Source organism: Vespa mandarinia, chromosome 12 (assembly GCF_050613455.1).
Source record: "Vespa mandarinia isolate Hongniang chromosome 12, ASM5061345v1, whole genome shotgun sequence".
NCBI classification, from domain to species: domain Eukaryota; kingdom Metazoa; phylum Arthropoda; class Insecta; order Hymenoptera; family Vespidae; genus Vespa; species Vespa mandarinia.
In genome coordinates this window covers 2,540,267-2,562,279 of record NC_140821.1, presented here as the reverse complement: position 1 = coordinate 2,562,279, position 22,013 = coordinate 2,540,267, and the positions used below count along the sequence as shown (strand labels likewise).

Here is a 22,013-nt window from a genome sequence, read left to right as displayed (position 1 = left end):
GTAATTATAAAAGAGTGTGTCTATGAAAATCGTGTTAAGTAGTAATATAGGATAATATGTAAATGTAAAATGAATTAATTTGTAAATAAGTTTTTATTTTTAACTACTACTAAATATCTTGTATATCTCTTTAAGTTTCTAAGATTTATTTCTTCAAATCATATAAGATATATTGCTTTCTCTCTCTCTCTCTCTCTCCCTCTCTCTCTCTTTCTCTTTCTCTTTCTCTCTCTATGTTTAGAAGAATTAATCTATTTTATGAAAATGTAGTATCTATAGATAGATAATCTTGAAAAGTAAGAAGCATCATTCGAAGTTCCCTTCGTTAGAAGACTTTCAGTAGTAAATTGTTAGTTTCTCTTGCATTAATGAAGCAAGCAAGAGATACTAATCGACGGTTGCTGCTACCGCGTGGAAAGCGCGCAATATAAACAGAAAAGAAAGCTTTGTTTAATTAATTTCAGTATACATACATAAACAAGAAGAAACGAAGCGTCGGATATCTACATCATAATTAAAAGTATCATTAAACGTGTACACGAAGCAGAACATACTTAGTTGCTTATGTTCTTTAATGAGGAAAGACACACAAGTGAACTTTGCGGTTGTTACATTATCAAGATCGTGTCATTTAAACGAAGTCAAGATCAAGAAGAAACATTGGAGGGGATTAAATTATTTCTTCTTGCAATTAGTTAACCACGTATGTATGTATGTATGTATGTATGTATGAATGTATGTATGTAAATTAAAAATTATTTTTTTTTTTATCGTCTTATTCCAGAGATCGTAATAATGATATAATAATAAAAAAAAAAGAAAAAACAAATAAGTATAATCTTATTGTAAAGTCAAATTGACCAAAGATTAATCGTTCTATTAATATTGTATAACTTTTATTCCTTCGTTTTGTACATTATTTATATATAATTACTAGTTTTATATATTATGTACTTAAAAGTATTTTATAAAAGTATACAGGTTGAACGAAAAGTATGGATATTCTTGGATGATATTAAACATCAATTACTCTGTTTAGATGGTTTTCTTTCTTTTTTTCTTTTCTTTTTTTTCTTTTCTTTTTTTTTTTTTTGTAAACTGCAAAACTATAAAAGGCATAGAAAATTTTAACGCACTATATACTAACAATAAGAAATACATAATACTTTTTGTTTTATAGTTGTAGAATATTTTTGTGTTATAATGTCTGATAAACTTTAGTATATTATACAATACTTTATATACTTAAATATATTACAGCATATATATATATATATATATAAAAGAGAAATATAGAGTATATATTGATAATATGCTTTAGCTTACAATAAGTAATATGAATGAGTTCGCGAAAAATTTTTCTAAAATAATACAATAGTTAAATAAGAGAAAAGTCGTTAGGCAGAAGTCGTATGTATAATATACGTCGAGATAAGACGTATATAAATTATTGAAAAACAATATGTAGTGGTATCGCCAGGGGCAATCACTTAACTACACGCTGTCATGATTTACAAAGAGTTGCCGAGGCTTAATAAAACATTCGAGGATGAAACGGTGTGGTGCGGAGTTAAGCGAATGTATCCGTCGTAAAGATGGCAGGAGGAAGGTAATGACGTTAATGCGAATTAATATCAACGACTTGAAGAAGAAGAAGAAGAAATAAAAAAAAAAAAAAAGAAAAGAAGAAAGAAAGAAAGGAAGAAAAAAAAAGATGAAAAAGAAAATGAGAGAGTCTTTAAATGAAAAATTAAAAAAGAGAAAAGGAAAAGAAAAAGAAAAATTACATTAATTATTTCCTGCAAACGATCGCTTTACACGTTAGTGAGAAATATTCTTCAAATATGACAAAAAGAAAAAAAAAAAAAAAAGGAAAAGAAAAAAAAAAGAAAATTGAAAAAGCATTGATCATAATTTTATATGATGATTTATATAATTAACTTTTTAGCTTTCTGATTAAATGGGGAATTTTTAAATGAATAATATATATTCAAATGAAAGTTCGACACAGATCATGTAGATAATGATCACTTTTTCTTTTTCTTTTCCTTTCCTTTTTGCTTTCTTTTTCTTTTTCCATTCTTTTTTTTTTTTTATTTTTGTTTTTTTCAATAGCATCGTTTTAATTTTGATGGTGCCTCCAATGGATGGCAATGTCGAGAGCGCAATATCACTCGTGCGATTCTCGAATCAGATAGGAAGACACCTGGGCAAGCGTACACGCCAGGCGTGATAATTACAGAGCGCTTTTTCACCGCCAAGTCAAACAACCTAAACATCAGGCTACGCGGTTCGGTATAGAGAACTGGTCAATCCGTGGATGAACGATTATCTCGCTCTTCGATTCGAAAGGGTCACATCTTTTGGAGATAGAAAAAAAGAAGGTCCTTTTTCGAAGTGATCGAATAAAAATCGATATCCATATACGTATATATGTATGTATATATGTCTCTTAATATATATATATATATATATATTATATTTTTTATTTCTATCGTTTTGTAATACGAGCACCAAACGATAAAAGAAAAAAATAATAAGAGCAAGTTGTTACCTGAGATAATTATCGACGATAAATATTATGTCACTTAAATACTATTTACATTACTCGACAAACGTGAACACACAGCTTGTCCAATAAACGTGTGCTCTAATCGTTCCGAACGTCGGATAAAATCAGACCCGTAACGATTGGAAACTGTTATTCGAACTATAGAAATAGCAATCGGACATGTTAAACGCATACATACATATATCTATATTTCTTTCTGTCTGTTTTTATTAAGCTGAAACGATCGAAGCACGAAACGATCGAACGGATTGAAAGAACGTAAAGACGATTAACGGTGTAGGTGTTGTCGACGGCGGCGGCGGCGGCGGCGGCTACAGGTAAACGAGAATTCGTTTCGAGGGATTAGAAAGAATATCTCCTTAGTTTTACCCAATCTTTCCCTCTCTTCTTACCCTTCCAACTGTTTTATTCGAGCGTCCCTGATTCCTCCTGATGATGGTTGGCTGGGGTAATCGATTCGAAATTCGGCGCGTGACGCCGCTTTCTTTCGCGTACCTCGTGCTCGTTCAATTTACTTGCTTCGTTCCCGACCACCACCGACGATCGGAGAAACGTTATGTCGATCGACTTCTTGTATTGTTCGTAACGAATCACGACGAGCCCGCCAACAGTTCTTTTCTCAGCTACATCGGAAACGAATCGTCCTCGTCACGCTTCTGACAGCGCCCTTCCAAACCGGAGTATCCTTTGTCCATTGCAAAATCGAGAATCTCCGTAAATCGTCCACCTTTTCTCTCTCTCTCTCTCTCTCTCTCTCTCTCCCTCTCCCTCTCTCCCTTTTCTTCTCTTGATTTTTTTCTTTTTCTTTAGATTCCTCATAGTTCGTTTCATTCGAACAAATAGTTTCTCTCGAATAGTCGATCGATAGTTTCATTCACCCAACGATCCTTCGATCTCATTCGAAAAGTTCATAATTTTCTTTAGGATACCTTCGTTTTATATTCATTCATATGAGTTTTATATGTTGCTCTGTAGAAAAATAGTAATATTATTTTATGGGGTTTGATGTATGAATATTTCTTAATATTATATAAGAAAAAAATGATATAAGTGGTTTCTTATGAAATTTCATATATGAATTTATAATAATGTTGTAATAGGATAGGAATAAGAGGTTGGCTTCCATAGGTGTGTGGGATGTTAGATTTTTTTGGTTTTCTTATTTAAGAAAAAAAAACAAAAAGAAATTTATATTCGAGAAGGGACGATATCTCTATCATGCGCTAACTTAACTATCAACGTCATAGTAAGATACAAATAACGATATCTTAAATTTGAAGATCGTATCGACTTTCATGATTAATACTATGAAACATTTAATGATTTTCATTGACATTAGTCTGAATTTTTTAATCGTTCAAATGTAAATCTTCTATATGTTTTTCAAATTATTAGTAACAAAATCTTTCAGTAATAAATATTATCCGTATCATTCGCAAATCTTATATCACTTATATTTATATAATGTTGAACAACAAAAAAAAGTAAATTAGGGATTCTGTCGACTAATTGAAAATTAACGAGTCGAAGAATGAAATGCGTGGAAGATCTCCATCGATTCTGATCCGGATCAGGACATTTGGAGTATCCAATCGAGAGAGAAGAAACGAAGCATACAGAAAGCGAATAGTTTGTTTATACAACAATCGCATAGCAATCTGTATGAGTATGTATATATATATATATATATTTATATATAACCCTATATATATATATATAACCCCTGAGATCGTCTACTTAGAAGTCTTCCCGAGGGCCGTCATTAGTCACGCGATCTCGGACTCCGTTTGAAGGACAGGAGGACCGATGGAGAGCATGTTTGGCCACGATGAAAAGAAAGGTGCGAAAAAGAATGAAAAGAAGAAAAGAAGAAGAAGAAGAAGAAGAAGAGTGAACTCGAAGGGTGAAACGAAAAGTAACGAAGAAAAGTTTGCTCTCTCAGAAAGGGATGAACATCCGAACGTGTCCGTGTTTGACTTTCGTTGGTCGATATTTATTTCTTTTTTTTTTTCTTCCCCTTTCTCATTGATATCTAATTGATGACTCGATTTCTTTTACAAATTACTTGAATTATTATTATTATTTTTTTTTTCTTTTTCAAATTTTGATCCTTATAGATAAGATATAATTACGATCGGTAAACTAAAATTATCTTTTCTTGTGAGAAATAGGTAAGTCAAGTCGTTTTATGCAAACGATCGAGAGAACTAACCTATAATCCCTTAACAGTTCTATTAAGATCGATATTATTTCTTTAAGAAAGTTTATTATTTTTGTTCGATAATCAATCCCAATGCGTATATATATATATATATATATATATATATAAAACCTGAACGGAAAGAAAGAAAAAGCTATTGAAAATTGATTCGAGTTTTATATGGTGTCCCTTTCTCGAGGAAGATAAGAGAAAAACGAAAAAATTATATGAAAAATCGAAGAACTCGGGATCGAAGATATCTCTGTCCTCTGTCTGTCTCCGTCTCTCTCTCATTCTCATTCGATATTCGATCTTACTAGTGGAAAAAGATACCCACGAGAAAGAAGAGAAAGAGGAAGAAGGAAGAAGAAGAAGAAGATGAAGAAGAAGAAGAAGAAGAAAAGGTGGTAGAAGGAGGAAAAGATGGACCCAACTCGTAGTTCGGGGCGGGGCACGCCCCTCGCCCGTGCACAAAGCGGTCTGCGGTATAAATTGGTTTGTTTGCCGCGGAGATGAAAGGGGCCGCTAAATGCTATCTTTAAGGTGTCGGATCAACGCAAATGTGGCTGAGTTACTCGTAATTATAGGATAGTCCGACTCGGACTACGGTCGAAGCTCGTCTACCTGGCTGCTCTCTCTCTCTCTCTCTCACTCTTTCTCTCTTGCACTCTCTCTCTCTCTTGCTCTCTCTCTCTCTCTCTCTCTCTCTTGCTCTCTCCCTCTCTCTCTCTGATGCTCTCTCTTTTTCCTTCCTTCTCTTTCTCTTTCTCCGAGCAGCCTCGTTGCTGTGATCCACGCAATGGCGTCTTTCTTGGTGGATCTACCAATAATCTCATCGTTTACGATCAGGAACTTATGTTCTTTCCGATCGATCGGGATAACCGTGTAAAAGACGAGAATTTCTCCACGGTTAATTTAATTACATATTAACAACGACGATTTGTTGTAATTAAATCGATAAGATGATTTTTATTTAAAATCAATAATACATTCTGTCTCTATTCGATCGTCATTAAAAAAGAATTCATCTTGAGATATCAAATGAAATTGTGATCGTAAGAAGAATATTAATAATTCTATTATTATTAATTATCTACTAATGTACGAATTAATATCTTCGATTTACATCTTAACGACGATGTAACATCGATATAATCGAATGAAAAATTATCATCTTGGTATGGAGCAAAGCGATTGTATTATTATTTGTCGGAACGAATGAAAAATTAGAGACAAGCGATAAATAAAATATGACTTTGATTTAGATCTTATAGAAGATCGCGAAATAGATGTAGATTGGTAGCGAGTAAAAGAGAGGCGGTATATTACGCCAATGTCGGTGCTCTTTATCTCACAGTTTCCGACGAGATGCTGTATCTGCTCTCCGTAGAGGAGAAGCTCTCGAAGGAGACGAGCATACCGTAGGGCTGTGAAGCGGCCGACATTATAGCACAAAATAATAATTCATAAATTATACGCGCCACGTCTGTTTAGTGCGGTGGCTCTCATCCTCCTCCTCTTCCTCCTCCTTTTCCACCTCTTCTTCATCCTTCTTTCTCTCTCTCTCTCTCACTCTCTCTCTCTCACTTTCTCTCTTTCTCTCTTTGTCCACAACTTCTATATTGTTAGATATATACTTATTGTTAGAGAAATATAGTGACTCCGCAGTCGAATAACAATCTCTAAAAGGTATACATCGATCGTAAGTATGTGTATATTTGTGTGTGTATGTGTGTGTGTGTGTGTGTGAGAGAGAGAATAAGAGAGTGTATATATGTGTATATGTATATCATCACAAGTTTATATTATTATCGAGAAGAGCAACACTTATATCTTTTCATTATTTATCATCTATATATAGACATGCATATATAGTCTTTCAAAAGCTTGTTCTTATTTACTTTCTTCTTTGTTTCCTAGTCTTTCTTTCATAAGAAACTAGTCTTGTGGAAATATTATAATAGAAGAAAACTGTTGGAAAGATTCTTCGATAACAAACTTACGATTATCGGATAATGTATGTATGTATGTAAAACAAATTCTCACGAATTAGATTGAATGATGATTCTAAATAAATGGTAATACGAGATATAGTACAATTGACGAAGATAAAAAGATATAATAATAATTACGATAAAATCGATTTACATTTAGTTAAATCATAATCGTATTTAGAAAGTTGTAATAACTACATGTCATACGTAACTGCGTGTAAATACACGAAGAAATAAGAGACATCGTTCGCATGCGTCATAAAGTTATTCTAAATGTGTTGTACATGTAAGAAAGTCTTCCATCGTTTTGTGAGAGAGAGAGAGAGAAAGAGAGAAAGAGAGAGAGAGAGAGAGAGAGAGAGAGAGAGAGAGAGAGAGGCAAAGCCCTCGAAATATTTACGGTTACAACGAGATACCCACGATGGAGACTTACACACGATGGATGCTTCCGACGCCGAACCCATCTGCATAACCAGTAGCGTGCTTATCCGCAATTTACATTAATTATTTCTAAACCTTACAGCACCGTTCGCGCTACCTTTACCAATACATAGATTTGATATACTTGTGCGTGTAAAGGTATACGTCCTTTCTTTCTCTCCCCCAACAATAGGAGAAAATAAAAAATTCATATGTTCCCTTTTTCTCTCTCTTTTTGCAAAAGAATTCCTTCTTTTTTTTACGTGCTTTTAATTATTTATTTATTTATTTATTTATTTATTTATTTATTTATTTATTTATTTATTTATTTATTTATTTATTTATTTATTTATTTATTTATTTATTTATTTATTTATTTATTTATTTATTTTTTCCTTTTTCATAACTACGATCATATTTGTTATCTGTTAGATTTTCTTTTTTTTTTTCTTCTTCATTTTGAAGGAAAGATTTCGTAAAGTTACTTTTCTATTATATTTCTATTCGCCGATACGTATACACGTGAAAAAAAAAATATAATTAATATCAAAGTTAACACTATATGCTTGATAACGAGTAAAAATAAATATTCGTATGGTAAGAGTTATGCGTCAATCCAATTGCAAACAAATTTTAATTAAAATTTCGTTGAAGATACTCAAAGGTAGTTCGTCAAAGTCGAATGCAACGGTCAAAACGAGCAAGAGAAAGAGAAAGAGAGAGAGAGAGAGAGAGAGAGAGAGAGAGAGAGAAAAAGAAAAAAGAAATTATTGAGTTCGTTCGAGGAAGGATTCATTTTTTATTAATGTCGTTATCATCTTTGTTAACGGCATTCTTCGAATCTTCTGACTTACCAAGGGCGGTACATTTATCAAGCGAGAGTACCTGTTGCTCATCGGTTCTTTTTTCTTTTCTTCCTCCTTTCTTTTCCTTTTTCCTTTTTTCTTTTTCTTTTTCTTTTTCTTGCAATCCCAATTGGGACCTGGGGAACCAGCAACTCATCACGCTTGTTTTCCGCCTGCCCGCGATTAGTGGAGAGTCAGTCGAGCACCTGGGGGGCCCTTCACTTTTCACACCTCTCGAAATTGTTCCTTCACACCTCCACCACGGGTGGGTACACATTCTCGAGTCATTCTCCCTTGGAAAAATTCATAAACGATCTAATGAAAGACTCATTTCCTTCGACAACTAATCTTTATTTCTATTATCATTACTGCTAATAACATCGGATACAACATCTAGACGCCCCTAATATTTCTCTGAATTCATAGAATTATTGTCTGATATATGACAAATGTCTTCTGAGATATTGGACTTTCAAAGTTTTTACCGAATCATCATCCTTATCTTTCCATAGTGTTTTCTGAAAATTAAATTATATCAAAGCGTTAGGAAATCACATAGGAATATATGTATTTTCTTAAAATCGCTCAAAGTCATAACGAACATGAACATATAAGATTTTCGCATAGTGTAAAACATTATTATTCTATATAAAATGTCACAGTATGTCAGGTACTCATTAGATTTGTATGTGTATGCATTTGATTTTGTTTAATCCTCTTAAGAGACGGTTTGTTTTAAGTGAAAAAAAAAAAAAAATAATTGAATATTTTCATCGATGAAATATATTACCTATCATCATTTTTGTCATTAAACAAAATATCTGTTTTCCTCGTTAAGAGATTATGCAATGATTTTCATAGGTTTTTCTTTTTCTTTACCCCTTCCCTCAACCCCTAATGAAAATAATTTCAATGTGAAAAAAAATTGTCGGTATCCTTGAAAAGGTTAAATCATCAAAACTATGCCTTGACCAATCAGGTTTTGGTATGATTAAAAAAAAGGGGGGGGGGAGAAGGGAAGGGGAGTGGGTTATTTAAGATTATATGTAGTATAATCCCTATTTAAGATATATTGATAATTTGAAAGAAAGAGGAAGAGGGACAGAAAGAGATAGAGATAGAGAAAAAGAAAGAGAGAGAGAGAGAGAAAAAAGAAGAAAGAGAATTATACCTTTCTAATGATATAAGCTATTCATGCCAAAAACACAGCTTCAAACCGCAAGCAGGCTCGGTCGAAGGCTCAAAGCCGGTCGTAAACGAGCGGAACGCTAATTTATAGCTGACCGCTGCAATACTGGTAATCTAATTAGTTTAATGACCGATAAAACATTCCACGACTTTTTATCCGCATAGCAGATAACTTTATATTCTTTTTGTCTTTATATGTCCCCTATTTTTTCTTCATCTTCTTTTTTTCTCTTCTTTTCTTTTCTTTTTTACCTTTTTAAAATTAAGAGAGAACAACAATGACCTTCACAAATATCATCAGCTGTCGTTGGATAATCATACCCCAGAGTCGAAGGGATCTTAGGATATCATTTTTATTCGAGAAAACAAATAAAAACGATGTAGTTTAATTATAGTAATCGATTTTGATTATTATCGGTATTTATCTATTTATTTATTTATTTATTTATTTATTTATTTATTTATTTATTATATTTTATTATTATTGCAATGTATAATCAATCGTCAGTATTCATTCATTTATATATATTGTTTTATTGGTATTCCAGTGCAAAGTTAAACAAAGAAAGAAAGAATAAAAAAAAAAAAGAAGAAGAAAAAAATGGAGAACATTTGATTACAAATATAAATAGAAATTTTTCATTCATAATAGATAGAAAGGAGAGAGTATAAAACGATTCAGTTTAACTGAACTAATTTATTTAGAAGGTTGTTGATATTTATTTATTTATTTTATTTATTTATTTATTCATTCATTCATTTTATTTCGTTCTTTATCGACCTGCAGTCATGTAAAAAAAAAAAAAAAAAACGTTTGGTTATAAATAATAATAAAAGCTTCATTCATAATAGATATGAAAGATAAAAGGGAAATAGTAAAGAGGAGAGGGAATCTCCATAATTGAATATTATATGAGGCATAACTAACGACGTAAAACTGTATTATTTCCTTGACTGCTTTCATTTGATACTTCTTACGTTATATTATATATATCTATATATATATACATATATATATGTATATATATATAGATGTATGTGTGTACAGATATATATTTTATGATTACAAAATTACTGAATGCAAATAACTATCGAAAAAAAAAAAAATAAATAAATAAATAAATAAAAATAAAAAAAAGAACAACAAAACAAAACAAATTATGTAGAATTATGTGAGTGCATGCAAAAACATATGTGATCGTTTTTTTATTTTTTTCATGCTTTTGATAAACGTTTCTTTTTTTTTTTTTGTTTCTTTAATATTAGATACCCATTATATCTTTTGTTATAGTTTCAAGAACCTTAGAATATTCATTTCTTTAAGATTTTCTTAACATTTTCATATAATTTAATTTCCGCAAAACAAAACAAAAAAAAAAAAGAGCGAGAAAAGAGGAAAAAGGAAAACAAAAAATATAAGTATTATTCGATGAAAACATTGAAAGTCTAAGAGAGTAGTAGTTACTTTTGCCACGTATCAGGTTCTTGCATGCACCCACGGAATTAAAGAGTTGATATATGAGAGATCCAATTATATATCCTCGAGGCACAGTCATCGCACATGACTTTTGCATTATTCGAATATAAACAGTTTCGTGGGCAAGTGAATTTTTCTATCGGCAGGATAAAAAAGAATACGGTAGTTGAGGCTTTGTAAGAATTTTTTTTCTTCTTTCTTTTTTTTTCTTTATTCTTTATTCTTTTTTCTTTTTTTTTTCTTTTTTTTTTTTTTTTTTTATATATCTTTATATCGAGAAAAGAGACAAGAATAATACTTAAGTTAGATATGCTTTTCGAGAACTCGTCGATCATAACTAAAGAAAAGAGAGACTGACATGAAAAGAAAGAAAGAGGAGGAGGAGGAGGAGGAGGAGGAGGAGGGGGTGGAACGAACGATCAGGACAGAGGAAGGGAGGGAGGTGGTCATTCTCGAACAAGAAACTCATTCCTACTACTCGCGCTACACTTTATTTACACAAAGAAGTCTCGCGAGCCCCCTTCTTTGTAAAAGAGAAAATAATAATTGGGCGTTTGCATGCCAATGGTCATCAATTCTATGTGAACATCGACAAAGGAGATGATTTCCTCCTCTTGTATTCTCTTGTGTTGTTGTTGTTGTTGTTATTATTATTGTTTTGGTGGTAGTAGCAATAAGTAGTATCGTGAATTGTGTTGTACTTTGTGAGTTGAAGAAGGAAAAGGGGAAATATAATTTACAAGCCGCGGAGTTTCTGTGGATTCAGGAAGTGGCCGCGAATAATAATCCATTGTTATTGTTACCAACATTGCGAACTTACAAAAGATCGAGCGAATACACATACACAGAAAGAGAGAGAGAGAGAGAGAGAAAAGGAGGGAGAGAGAAGAAATGAATGAATGAATGAATGAATGAATGAATGAATGAATGAATGAAAAGTATAACAGAACTCTCTCGTTTTGTTTGTAAATATTTAAATACAAAAAAAATATAAACGATTCGATATATTATTTATTTATTATCGACGTTATTAATGTACAACGTTGGATCGTTAGAGAAAAAAATATACTTCATATATTCGATGGTAATTTCAAATATAAAAAATGATTCTTTTAATTAATTATTTTTTCTTTTTTTTTTTTTATTCTACGAACTAGAATACAGAGGAATCACTACTTAGGATTATGGGATTCATATACAATGCATCATAATTAAACGGTCAAAGGAAGCGGAAAGCCAAGAACGATAAAAAAAAGAAAAAAAAAATAAATAAATAAAAAGAAAAAGTAAAAATAAAGAAAAAACGGGTATAGTATTGTAATTGCCGCGTTTCCGTTCCAGATCTTTTTACTTTATAATATACATATATGTATAATAATATACATATATGATATATATATATATATATATCATGATTAAGAGTAAAATACAATAATAATAAAAACAATAATAATAAAATAGAACAAAATAATCATAAATGTCTGCTCCGTTTGTTATTCCTCATAACTAATATTCAAATTAATAATAATAAAAAGAATAGAAATAAGAATAAGATACGGGATTAGGCCAAAAGTTCCCAGGCTTGAAATTTTACAATTTGAAAGGAAAAAAAAAAAAAAAGGAGAAAAAACAAATGAACTGTGAAGAAGAGTAATCGAATAAAGCTTAACCAAAACATAAGCATAAATTCTATTTTAATTTTTTTCTCGATATATAATATATCTGTTAACGTTTAGAAACTTTTTTTTTTTGCTTTTTATTATTATTATGTTTTTCTTTTTTTCGTTTCACAACTTTCCTTTTTTTTTTTCTTCTTTTTTTTTAATTAATTAATTAGAACTCTATATAGGTACACTTTTTTTTTATATCTCTTAGTAAGATATAGAAAGGTGAGGGTAAGAGGGGGAGGATGTGGAGAGGTAGGGCGTTCACTTCTAGAAACGGCAGCCCACTTATTACTTGGCAGAAAACACGGAAGCTTAATTGCTGTACCAGATCGCGCATTAGCCATGCTCGCTCCTCCCTCCACCCTGAATTATACCTAATACAGTTTCTACGTATTCAAGAACAGTCTTACGAGCATTTCTATGAGAAAGTCAGCCTGACTGACTGACTGAATGTGTTGCACCTTCCCTCGTTATTATTACCTTCGGGCAGATGTACCTACGTATGTATGTACGTGTAACTAATGCGTTTCGGACACACAATCTCTCTTTCTCTCTCTTTCTCTCTTTCTTTCTTTCATTCTTTCTCTCTTTCGCATCTACGCACTCTTTTATCCCGTCCGATAATTCATCCGAGTTTTACCCTTTTCGAATCCAGACTTCATCTTCAAACGAAGTACACGTATTGTTTATCCTTTCCTTCCCACGTCAATTCATGATTTATCCCATTCGTTTATTACAGTTTGCCTTTTCTTATTTATTCGATTTGTCGTGCTTCTTTTGCCTTGCTCAATTTTTTCCGTGTTTTCTTCTGTGTTTTTCCTCCTTTCTTTTCTCCTTTTTCCATCTTCTTCTTTTTCTTTTCTTTTTTATTTTATTTTATTTTTTTTTTTTTTTTATTTTACCTATAATATAATTAATAATAATTAACTTTAGAATTAATGTGTAAGATATGTACGGCTCTATCCCACATTAGATTCGAATTAACATACATAATATCAGATACCAGTGGATCTTAAGATATTAAAATGACTTGTTTTAATTACATGAAATTACTTGTTAAATTGCTATTAAATGATTTTTATTTTACCTTTTCCTCTTTTTTTCTTTCCTTTTTTTTTATATTTTCTTATTTTCTTTTTATTTTTTTGCACGGTACGTTTAACTTCTCAATAATTGAAATTCTTTTCTGATCATAGAGCGTAAAGAAAAGAAAGGAAAAGAAAAGAAAAGAAAAGAAAAGAAAAGAAAAGAAAAAAAAGAAAGAAAGAGAGAAAAAAAAGACAATATAAAGAAAAAGACGACATGCGCAGAAAGGAGAACACGCATTCGGATCGCCGTGGAGACGCGCAGTATCAACATTACAACGTTGATTACTGGTATTATGACAACTTCCTCGCGAACGTACTACTCTCTAGGACTACCAACCTACCTACCTACCTACCTTACCTCCTCCTCCTCCTCCTCCTTCTCCTCCTCCTTTTTCTTCTTCTTCTTCTTCTTCTGCTTCTTCCTTTCTCTGAGTAACGAGACTGCTCCGTGTGCATGACGTGCCGAGTGCACGCCTAACCATCACATTCGTATCGTCATCGTCTCTTCTCCGATGCATTTACACGCGCACACCAGATGTATGTGTGTATATATATGTGTAGAAAGAGAGAAAGAGAAAGAGAGAAGTGCACCTGCAGACCAGTGATCCCTCGATGATGTATATACCACACGCACGATTCTCTCAACATGGAACACAAAAAATTCTCTTGACAACCTCTAACCGCATGTTATACGTTTAGTTCTCATATTTCTTCACCCTTCCACCTTAGTCTCTCAACGTTTCTTCCTCTTTCGCCCCAGTTCCTCTTCTTCTTCTTCTTCTATTCCTTCTTTTTCCTCATCCTCTTCCTTATCCACCTCCTTCCCTTTTATCTTCCTCCTTTACCAAGTTTTATGAGAATATAAACTATCTACTATATATCTTTATATGGGTACATTATGCTACCAAGAGAAAGTAGTACATCTGTTTATTCTGATTAGCAAGATTATCTATCTTATCATTGATTAAAATGTATATATATATATTTATTATATAATCTTGGAGGGTTGGGTATGATTAACAAAAAGAGAAAGAGAGAGAGAGAGAGAGAGAGAGAGAGAGAGAGAGAGAGAGAGAGAGAGAGAGAGAGAAAAGTAAGTAAATATAAATAATCGCGGGAGATTTATTTGAAATATATAAGACCGTATCTGATTGGACGTGTTTACTGATTGTTACAAGCGCCATCTATATATTTTGATTGTAATTGAACAGCTGTTCAACTTTATTTTGAGATGGTAAAATCGACATATTTTATATCGACTATATACCATAGACTAGAAATTACCAAAGTATATAATTGCCATTGATAGGTCGCATTGACTATTAAAATATGAAAATAATTTATATGTCCCTTATGAGACATACTTAGCGAAAATTTATTAGGAGTTGGTCAATTCATAAAAGTTTAGAAAGAAGCTTAGCCATTAAAATAATATAATATTTTTTTACTTCGTTTGCACAAGCCATTAATAATGTTATTTCATATATCGACTATAATATCTATTATAGCTCTGTCTTTTTCTTAATTTTCTTCTGATTAGTGTCCTTCTTTTTAACGATCAAAACGTTGTCACTAGTTATAGAATATTAAAAAAAAAAAATAAAATAAAATAAAATAAAGTAAAAATAAGAAAAAGATAAAGAACTCGTCTTGGTGAATGTGGATGATCGTAATGGGTATAGTGACTTATCCATGTAGAGTCGGTAAGAATATTACCAGAGAAAAGGCGATGGCTGGCCACCCCCGGAGGCTTCAGAATGCGTAGCGAATTGCTAAATGAAGAACGGTCATCAGTGACTGGCGCGCTTCCTCTTCGCCGCCGGCCTGCTTCTAGTTTATTTGGTTCCGTTTATACAGCTCGTGTCAACCCGAGACGACCGAGTAATTTAGTGTTAAAATATATGCTTCGTCTCCTGAGAGTCAGAGTAGACTCGGCTACTTCAACTACAAAAAAGTCAAGGACTAAGAAAGAAGAGAAAGAGGTAAAAAACGTTCGGGAGAACATTAATTCCAAGAGAATGCGGAAAGCGATTCATCACGTGGCATATGACAGTACGATAAACGATTTGAAACGCTAAGGAAATGTAATCTACTGGCTTGAAAATGCATCAAAGAAATTTATTCAGTTTTATACTTAAAGAAGAAATAACTAAATCGTATGAAACAATAAGAACGCGAGTACTTTTTTTTTTCGATCGAATTTTCCGCAAAATATAAATATTTAAAATGGCGAATGCGCGGATGTCGAGAACTTTCTTCTGCTGCCATCTATCGACTCATTATTTAGTTATGATTATATTCGAAAAAGTTACCATAAGGATATATGGATAATTACAGATCTCTAACTTGAGATTTGTTCCGACAAAATATTAATTAACATTTCGCTATAAATTATTCGATTTTAAACAAAATATTTTTATATATTATTACAGAGAATAAATCATAATAATTATGCATCATATGTAGGGACAAAAAAAATAGAATGGACGAAAATATAAATACTAAACAATGTTGCTAATACATGTTTCTACTTTTTATTGAAAGTTGTATATTTTATATTAATTTACATTGCAAAGCGTCGATGTGGAGAAAGTACAAGACAATTTTTTCTCATCATTATTTCTTAATGTTATAATAATACTGATAAAGATACCCTCTTTGTTTAATGCAAAATCGAGGTAGCGGTCCATTGACATTAACAATAATTCTGAAAAGCTCTTACATAATATAATCTAAATATCAACGTATATAAAAATATGATAAAAATTAAAAAAAATAATAATAATAAAAAATATACATAAAAATATGAACAAACAATTTGCACAATATACAAACAAATAAGTACATCGTTTAAAATTATATACTATAGCATAACTACTGTTCTTTTTTTTTTTTCTTTTTTTTTTTTTTTCTTTTCTAATACCGATATATACGATCGTTAAATACATATTAAAAATATATTCATTATAGATGTGAAATAGAAAGAAATTGAAAAAAAGAAAAATTATATTGTTATAACTCGACAAATAGTATAAGTTCAGCTGTGTGTGTGTGTGTGTGTGTGTGTGTGTGTGTGTGTGTTTGTATGTATGTGTGTGTATGTGCGTGCGCATGTGTGTATGTCTGTACATATGTATTATCATAAGACGAATAAACGAGAAGAGAAGAAAGCTATGATAATTTCGTTGGAAGAGATCAACTGGTCGTGTCCAGTTTGATTTATAGCAATCATTGCATGAGTGCGCTCGAAGGTGTACTTCGTTAGAAAAATTTCTCAGAGCGAACGGCGATCGAAAGGACAAACATATTAAACTGACGCTCGAAATGAATCAACCGTATTTGCATACTGTCGAAATGATACTTTCACTGTACTCTTTTAAATCTTGAATTAGTATAATCATACGAATTTGAGAACATCGACAATAGGCCTTCGTCGGGTTTTTTCTTCTTTTTTATAATTTGTTTTTTATTTGTTCTTTTTTCCTTCTTCTTCTTAATTTTCTTTTCACTTTTAGAAATGCTTCTTTTCGTTCTATGAAAATAATTAAAAAAAGAAAAAAATAATAAAAATAATTTATTTGTCAATGATTAATCGTAAATTTGATGAAAAATAGAAAACAACTTACTACCATTGGATAAAGGAATGTAGTCACACTGTCTTCCTTGTAATCCGATTTGGCATAACAAGTCAAACTTCCCATGTCTGTCCATTCGAGTGGATCTATGACTAAATCACCATTTCTTAAGATCTTATGTCGTGGATTCGAGGACGAATGTATAACTGCCGCGTTATTGTCCAACCAATACGTATAAGGTCTCAGCTTGCCTGTAGCTCTACATGGCAAAACGACCGTAGATCCAATCAGAGCAAATCTCATCGGTGAGTACAGACTTATCGTGGGTTTATTTTCGCCGTTACAACTGCTGTTTCCATTCTCTCCTAAATCATAAACACGCAATTCAATGAAAATTATTTCAATGTTACACTTTTTATCATCAATTTATCATTTTAATCGTTTATGAATATAAATTACGAATAACTTGGTAAATCTAAAAATATACAAATAATATCTTATAGGTCATTTAATTTAATCATTTTGATAAACATTTTTATAACAAATTTCTAGGATAGTAATATACTGTAAAAGTTGAATAAATATATATATATTTTTTTTTTGATAACAAAGACATAATATATATATATATATACTACTTATATTTGTTATCAATTTAATTTCACAATTTCGATAAATATTTTCATAATAAATTTCTAAAAGAGAAAGAGAGATTATAACATACTATTAAGATATAATTAATATATTGACGTCGATATAAAATCAAAAAAATATTTTTCATAGAAATTTCTACTTTATTAAGTAATTATATCTATATGATAAAAATTAAAAAAAAAAAGAAAAAATTTTCTCTCTTCCTTTTTGACTTTTAAAACTTGGAAAATTTAAACTTTTTTTTTTTCAATTGTTAACAAACTTTTTCACAAAATTATAACGGACCGTATAAACATTTAATTTTTACGTATCATATCAATTATAAGTACTTATAATGTGTATAAACACATTATAACGTAAATAAACAGATTAATAAAACAATTATTGTTATTACCATTGATCAAGAGTAAGGTCGGACTGGACAACTGCACTTTCTTGCCAGCTACGGATGCGCAATAAATTAAACCTTGATCGTTCGGTGTAACACATTCTATGACGAGTTTCGAAACAATCTGACCGAGTCCTTCCCATCCGTCGGAAGAAATCTCCATATCCGCCATACTTTTGCCCAGAAACTCGGCTAACTAGAAATGCAAAAATATTTCCAAGTTACATCATGCTACTGTAATGATGGATGATCTAACCAACCGATAACATATTACAATCGACTGAAATAATTCCAAAGGGGAAAAAAGAAAATAATAATAATAATAATAATAATAATAATAATAATAATAATAATAATAATAATAATAATAATAATAATAAATACAATAAAAGGGACCCTGATTCATCAAGAAATATCAAAATATTGATACGATCGCAAATACATTATTCAAAAATAAAAGAAAAGAAAGAGAAAAAAAATATATATTCTCATCGTTATCATCTCTCTACAATGTACGAATTCATTAATGGCCTCTATTCATTTATACACTTCCCAGGTCTCAATTATCCGGTGGATCTCGATTTAACCGGCCTGGCCCGGTCCCGATTAGACCGGTTAATCAAGGTCCTACTGTAATATGCATATTGTTAGAGGTCAACTTCTCTGCGTGGCGTTCCTCAATATCGAAACTATTTATTTCTTTTTTTTTTCTTTTTTTTTTTTTCTTCTTTTCTTTTCTCTACTTTTTAAACCTATTTCCTTTGATGGGGGATAGATAATCATCATCCCATGACCAAATGAATGACAAACATTATTATTATTATTACGATTTCCAATGAAATGATGTCGTTTATTATGTCGAAATTTATATTTCTATCTTTATCTTTTTCTCTTTATCTTTCTCTCTTTTTTTTCCTTCTTTCTTTCTTTCTTTCTTCCCCCTCCCTTCTTCTACCAACGGTATATCAGCTGTGAAATCTAGAAATGATAAAAACCTGCTTTTCCGGATCGTTTCCTTTCAACCAAAGAATTTGTGGCGGTGGACTGCCATTAGCTTCACATTGTAACTCGATTCGATTTCTAAAAATGAAAGAATAATTAAAAAATGAATAAACAAATAAATAAAATTAACGAGCAACTAAACTAACCCGATTGTGGCAGTTAAAGAACTCGCAGGGTTCTTCGTAATTTTCGTCCAATCATGTTGGTAATCCTGGAAAAAAAAAGAAAGAAAAAAGAATAATATCGAAACCATTAAAAGAAAAAAAAAAAAAGAAAAAAAAGAAAAAAGAAAAAGAAAAGCCTAAGTAATCTATTCGAACGTAGGTAAAAATATATTAGTAAAATATTGCAATACCTGTAAATTAATATCAGCCGTTGGAGCAGAATCATCTATGGATATTGAATTCTCATAATTCTTTTCATTGTCCAAATGATTAGAACCTTTGTTAACTCCATGGCCATAAGCATGATTATTTGTTAATAATCTAATTAATGATAAAGGACTTCCAAAGATCGTATTCGTCGTAACGATGATCAGGAAAAGAGTAGACGGTGTTAAGAATCGTTTCATCTGTGAAAGTTAAAAATAACAAAAAGAAATAGAAAGAAAACAGAGGCTAAAACCGAAACTATAGAAGACGAGGGAACCGGCACGTCCGATCGAAATGATGCAACAAGTAACCTAATTACGAATATATGAAGCCTAAGTGTGCATGTGTTGTGTGTACGTTCGCGTGTTGTGTAATAATTAATAACGTATTTTAAATATCGTTTAACATAATATTTCTATTATCAATAAGACACATGTGCATATAAATTTTATTCTCTCTCTCTCTCTCTCTCTCTCTCTTTCTCTCTCTTTCTCTTTCTCTCTCTTTCTATCACAAACAACGTGAATATTAATACCTGAATTCTCAAAAAAAAAGAGGATAAAAAACTATGTATATCAATAATTATATCAGATATTAAATTGATGTTACAAATGAACTTCTTATATATTGAAAAGGACGCGTTCAGTTCTTAAATTCCAAACGTAGGTTATAGTTGAAATGATTATTTATCTTATCTGACTGCAACTCTCCGATGACTAGTAGGAGGAAATTTAAACGCGACACTCGAATATCATGAAATCATGCAATTCGATTCTGGCCTCATTATGGGAATTTGTACACACCGCGATAAGAGAAATCGCATTGAGAATAGTTTTAAATAATTGAAAAGCAAAGAAAGAAAAAAGGCGGGAAAGGTGTCTACTTGGGAAACTTTTGAAAAAATAATCGATTAATCGTTGTGTCATTATCGTAAAAATCGTAATGTCATTATAATCTCGTTTCAAATCGAAATAAAAAAAAAAAAAAATTCCATAAATGTCGCGTGTTACTTTAATTTCTTTTTAATGTCTATAATGATGAAACGACGAAAAACAATTCATATTTAGCTTTCTAATGTTCGATTTTGCTCATATTGAAGGAAAAGCTAATGATAATAACCTGTAAACGATAATTGTCAAATTTCTACGAGTTAATCGACGAGTTTCAAAAGATATTAAAAATGTCAGAGAAAACTTACCATCGTTCAAAAAATTCGAAGATAACAAGAAATTAGTAACTTTGTCCTTCGTACTTTTGACAAGGGATGTTCAGGTGACACTGGCAAAGAAAGAAAGAACTGTCTGAATAGAGGAGACGAGATATTGGCACATTTATATATTTCGAATGTAGCAGCCGGCGCCCTCGTTTCTTCCTGATTGGTTGCTTTCGAACGGAGTAGGGTGTTACACCCACACTAACCAATTGAATTCATTATCTGTTCGTCTCTCTCTCTCTCTCTCTCTCTCTCTCTCTCACTCACTCTCACTCTCTCTCTCTCACTCACACTTACTTTCACACTCTCACTCTCACTCTCTCTTTCACGTCACTTATTCGTTCAGCGTGTAAACGTATACGTACTTACATCATATATATATATATATATATATATACAAGTCTACACATGGTCGTATTGTTTCTACCCTCATCTATGAGCATCGATTTTTTTTCATAAAAACGACGAGATAATTATTTTTATTGAAAGCGATTGCAAGAAGACGAAACGAAAGAGACCACGTAATACTTATTATATCCTTCTTCAATAAACTTCGACGAAACTCTTTCTAATTCGACTTTCTGAGGGATCAACGTACGATATATAACGCGCTGAAATGTCGCACAATTTCCGACTTATTTAACAGCTCTGAGGGTAGATTTTTACCTTTTCATCGACCAATTAACAGCATATCGCACGTGTATGTGTATTTATATATATATATATATATATATATATATATACTTAATAGAAAACACGAACGAAATTAGGGTTTTAGTTTTATTCTAATAACTGCTGCGTGACGTCATCGCGTGATCCTTACTATCTAAGATTCGGATGATTATTAAAATTATTAACATAACTCATCGTTTATGTTGCAACATTAAATGCTAGAATTTAAGATATAAAATTCTAGCATATTGATTTTATATATCAAAATGTTACTATTTTTTTCTTTTATATATACATATATATATTTATAATTTTATATATATATATATTATATATATAATTTTATATATATATACATATACATACTTGCACAGAAATTATGAATCAGTGGAAGTTCCAAGTTGACAAAGGATTCATAAAAAATAGTTCCAACGGTGACATAATTTTAACTATACGACAAAATTAATCCATTGATAATTGAAAATTTCTCTTATGTAATATTATCAAATATTATTATAAATATGCAAAACCCTGTGTTATTTTATTCTCGCAACGTTCATAAAATTCATCCGCATGTTTATTATATTCGTCAATTTAATATAACGCGCAATTTAATAAACTCATCCTACGTGAACCCAGTATTCTCTCTCTCTCTCTCACTCTCTCTCTCTCTCTCTTTTTCTCTCT

At 31.3% G+C, this 22,013-nt stretch overlaps 1 protein-coding gene across 2 annotated transcripts; it reads right to left on the bottom strand.

The window, feature by feature from the left end:
• Window positions 1-15,993: 15,993 nt before the first annotated feature.
• LOC118449168 (neural/ectodermal development factor IMP-L2-like) lies at window positions 15,994-20,739 on the bottom strand. 2 transcript variants are annotated; one of them, XM_035883412.2, is made up of 7 exons: window positions 20,640-20,739; window positions 19,426-19,641; window positions 19,217-19,281; window positions 19,064-19,148; window positions 18,075-18,264; window positions 17,078-17,391; window positions 15,996-16,983 (listed from the first exon to the last, which is right to left on the bottom strand). In XM_035883412.2, the coding sequence occupies exons 1-7, from the start codon at window positions 20,640-20,642 to the stop codon at window positions 16,963-16,965; spliced, it is 894 nt and encodes a 297-aa protein (XP_035739305.1). In that variant the 5' UTR covers window positions 20,643-20,739; the 3' UTR covers window positions 15,996-16,962. The 2 variants fall into 2 exon arrangements, with proteins under 2 accessions (XP_035739306.2, XP_035739305.1); XM_035883413.2 differs by lacking the exon at window positions 20,640-20,739 and having other exon boundaries at window positions 15,994-16,983; window positions 17,081-17,391.
• Between the last annotated feature and the right edge of the window lie 1,274 nt (window positions 20,740-22,013).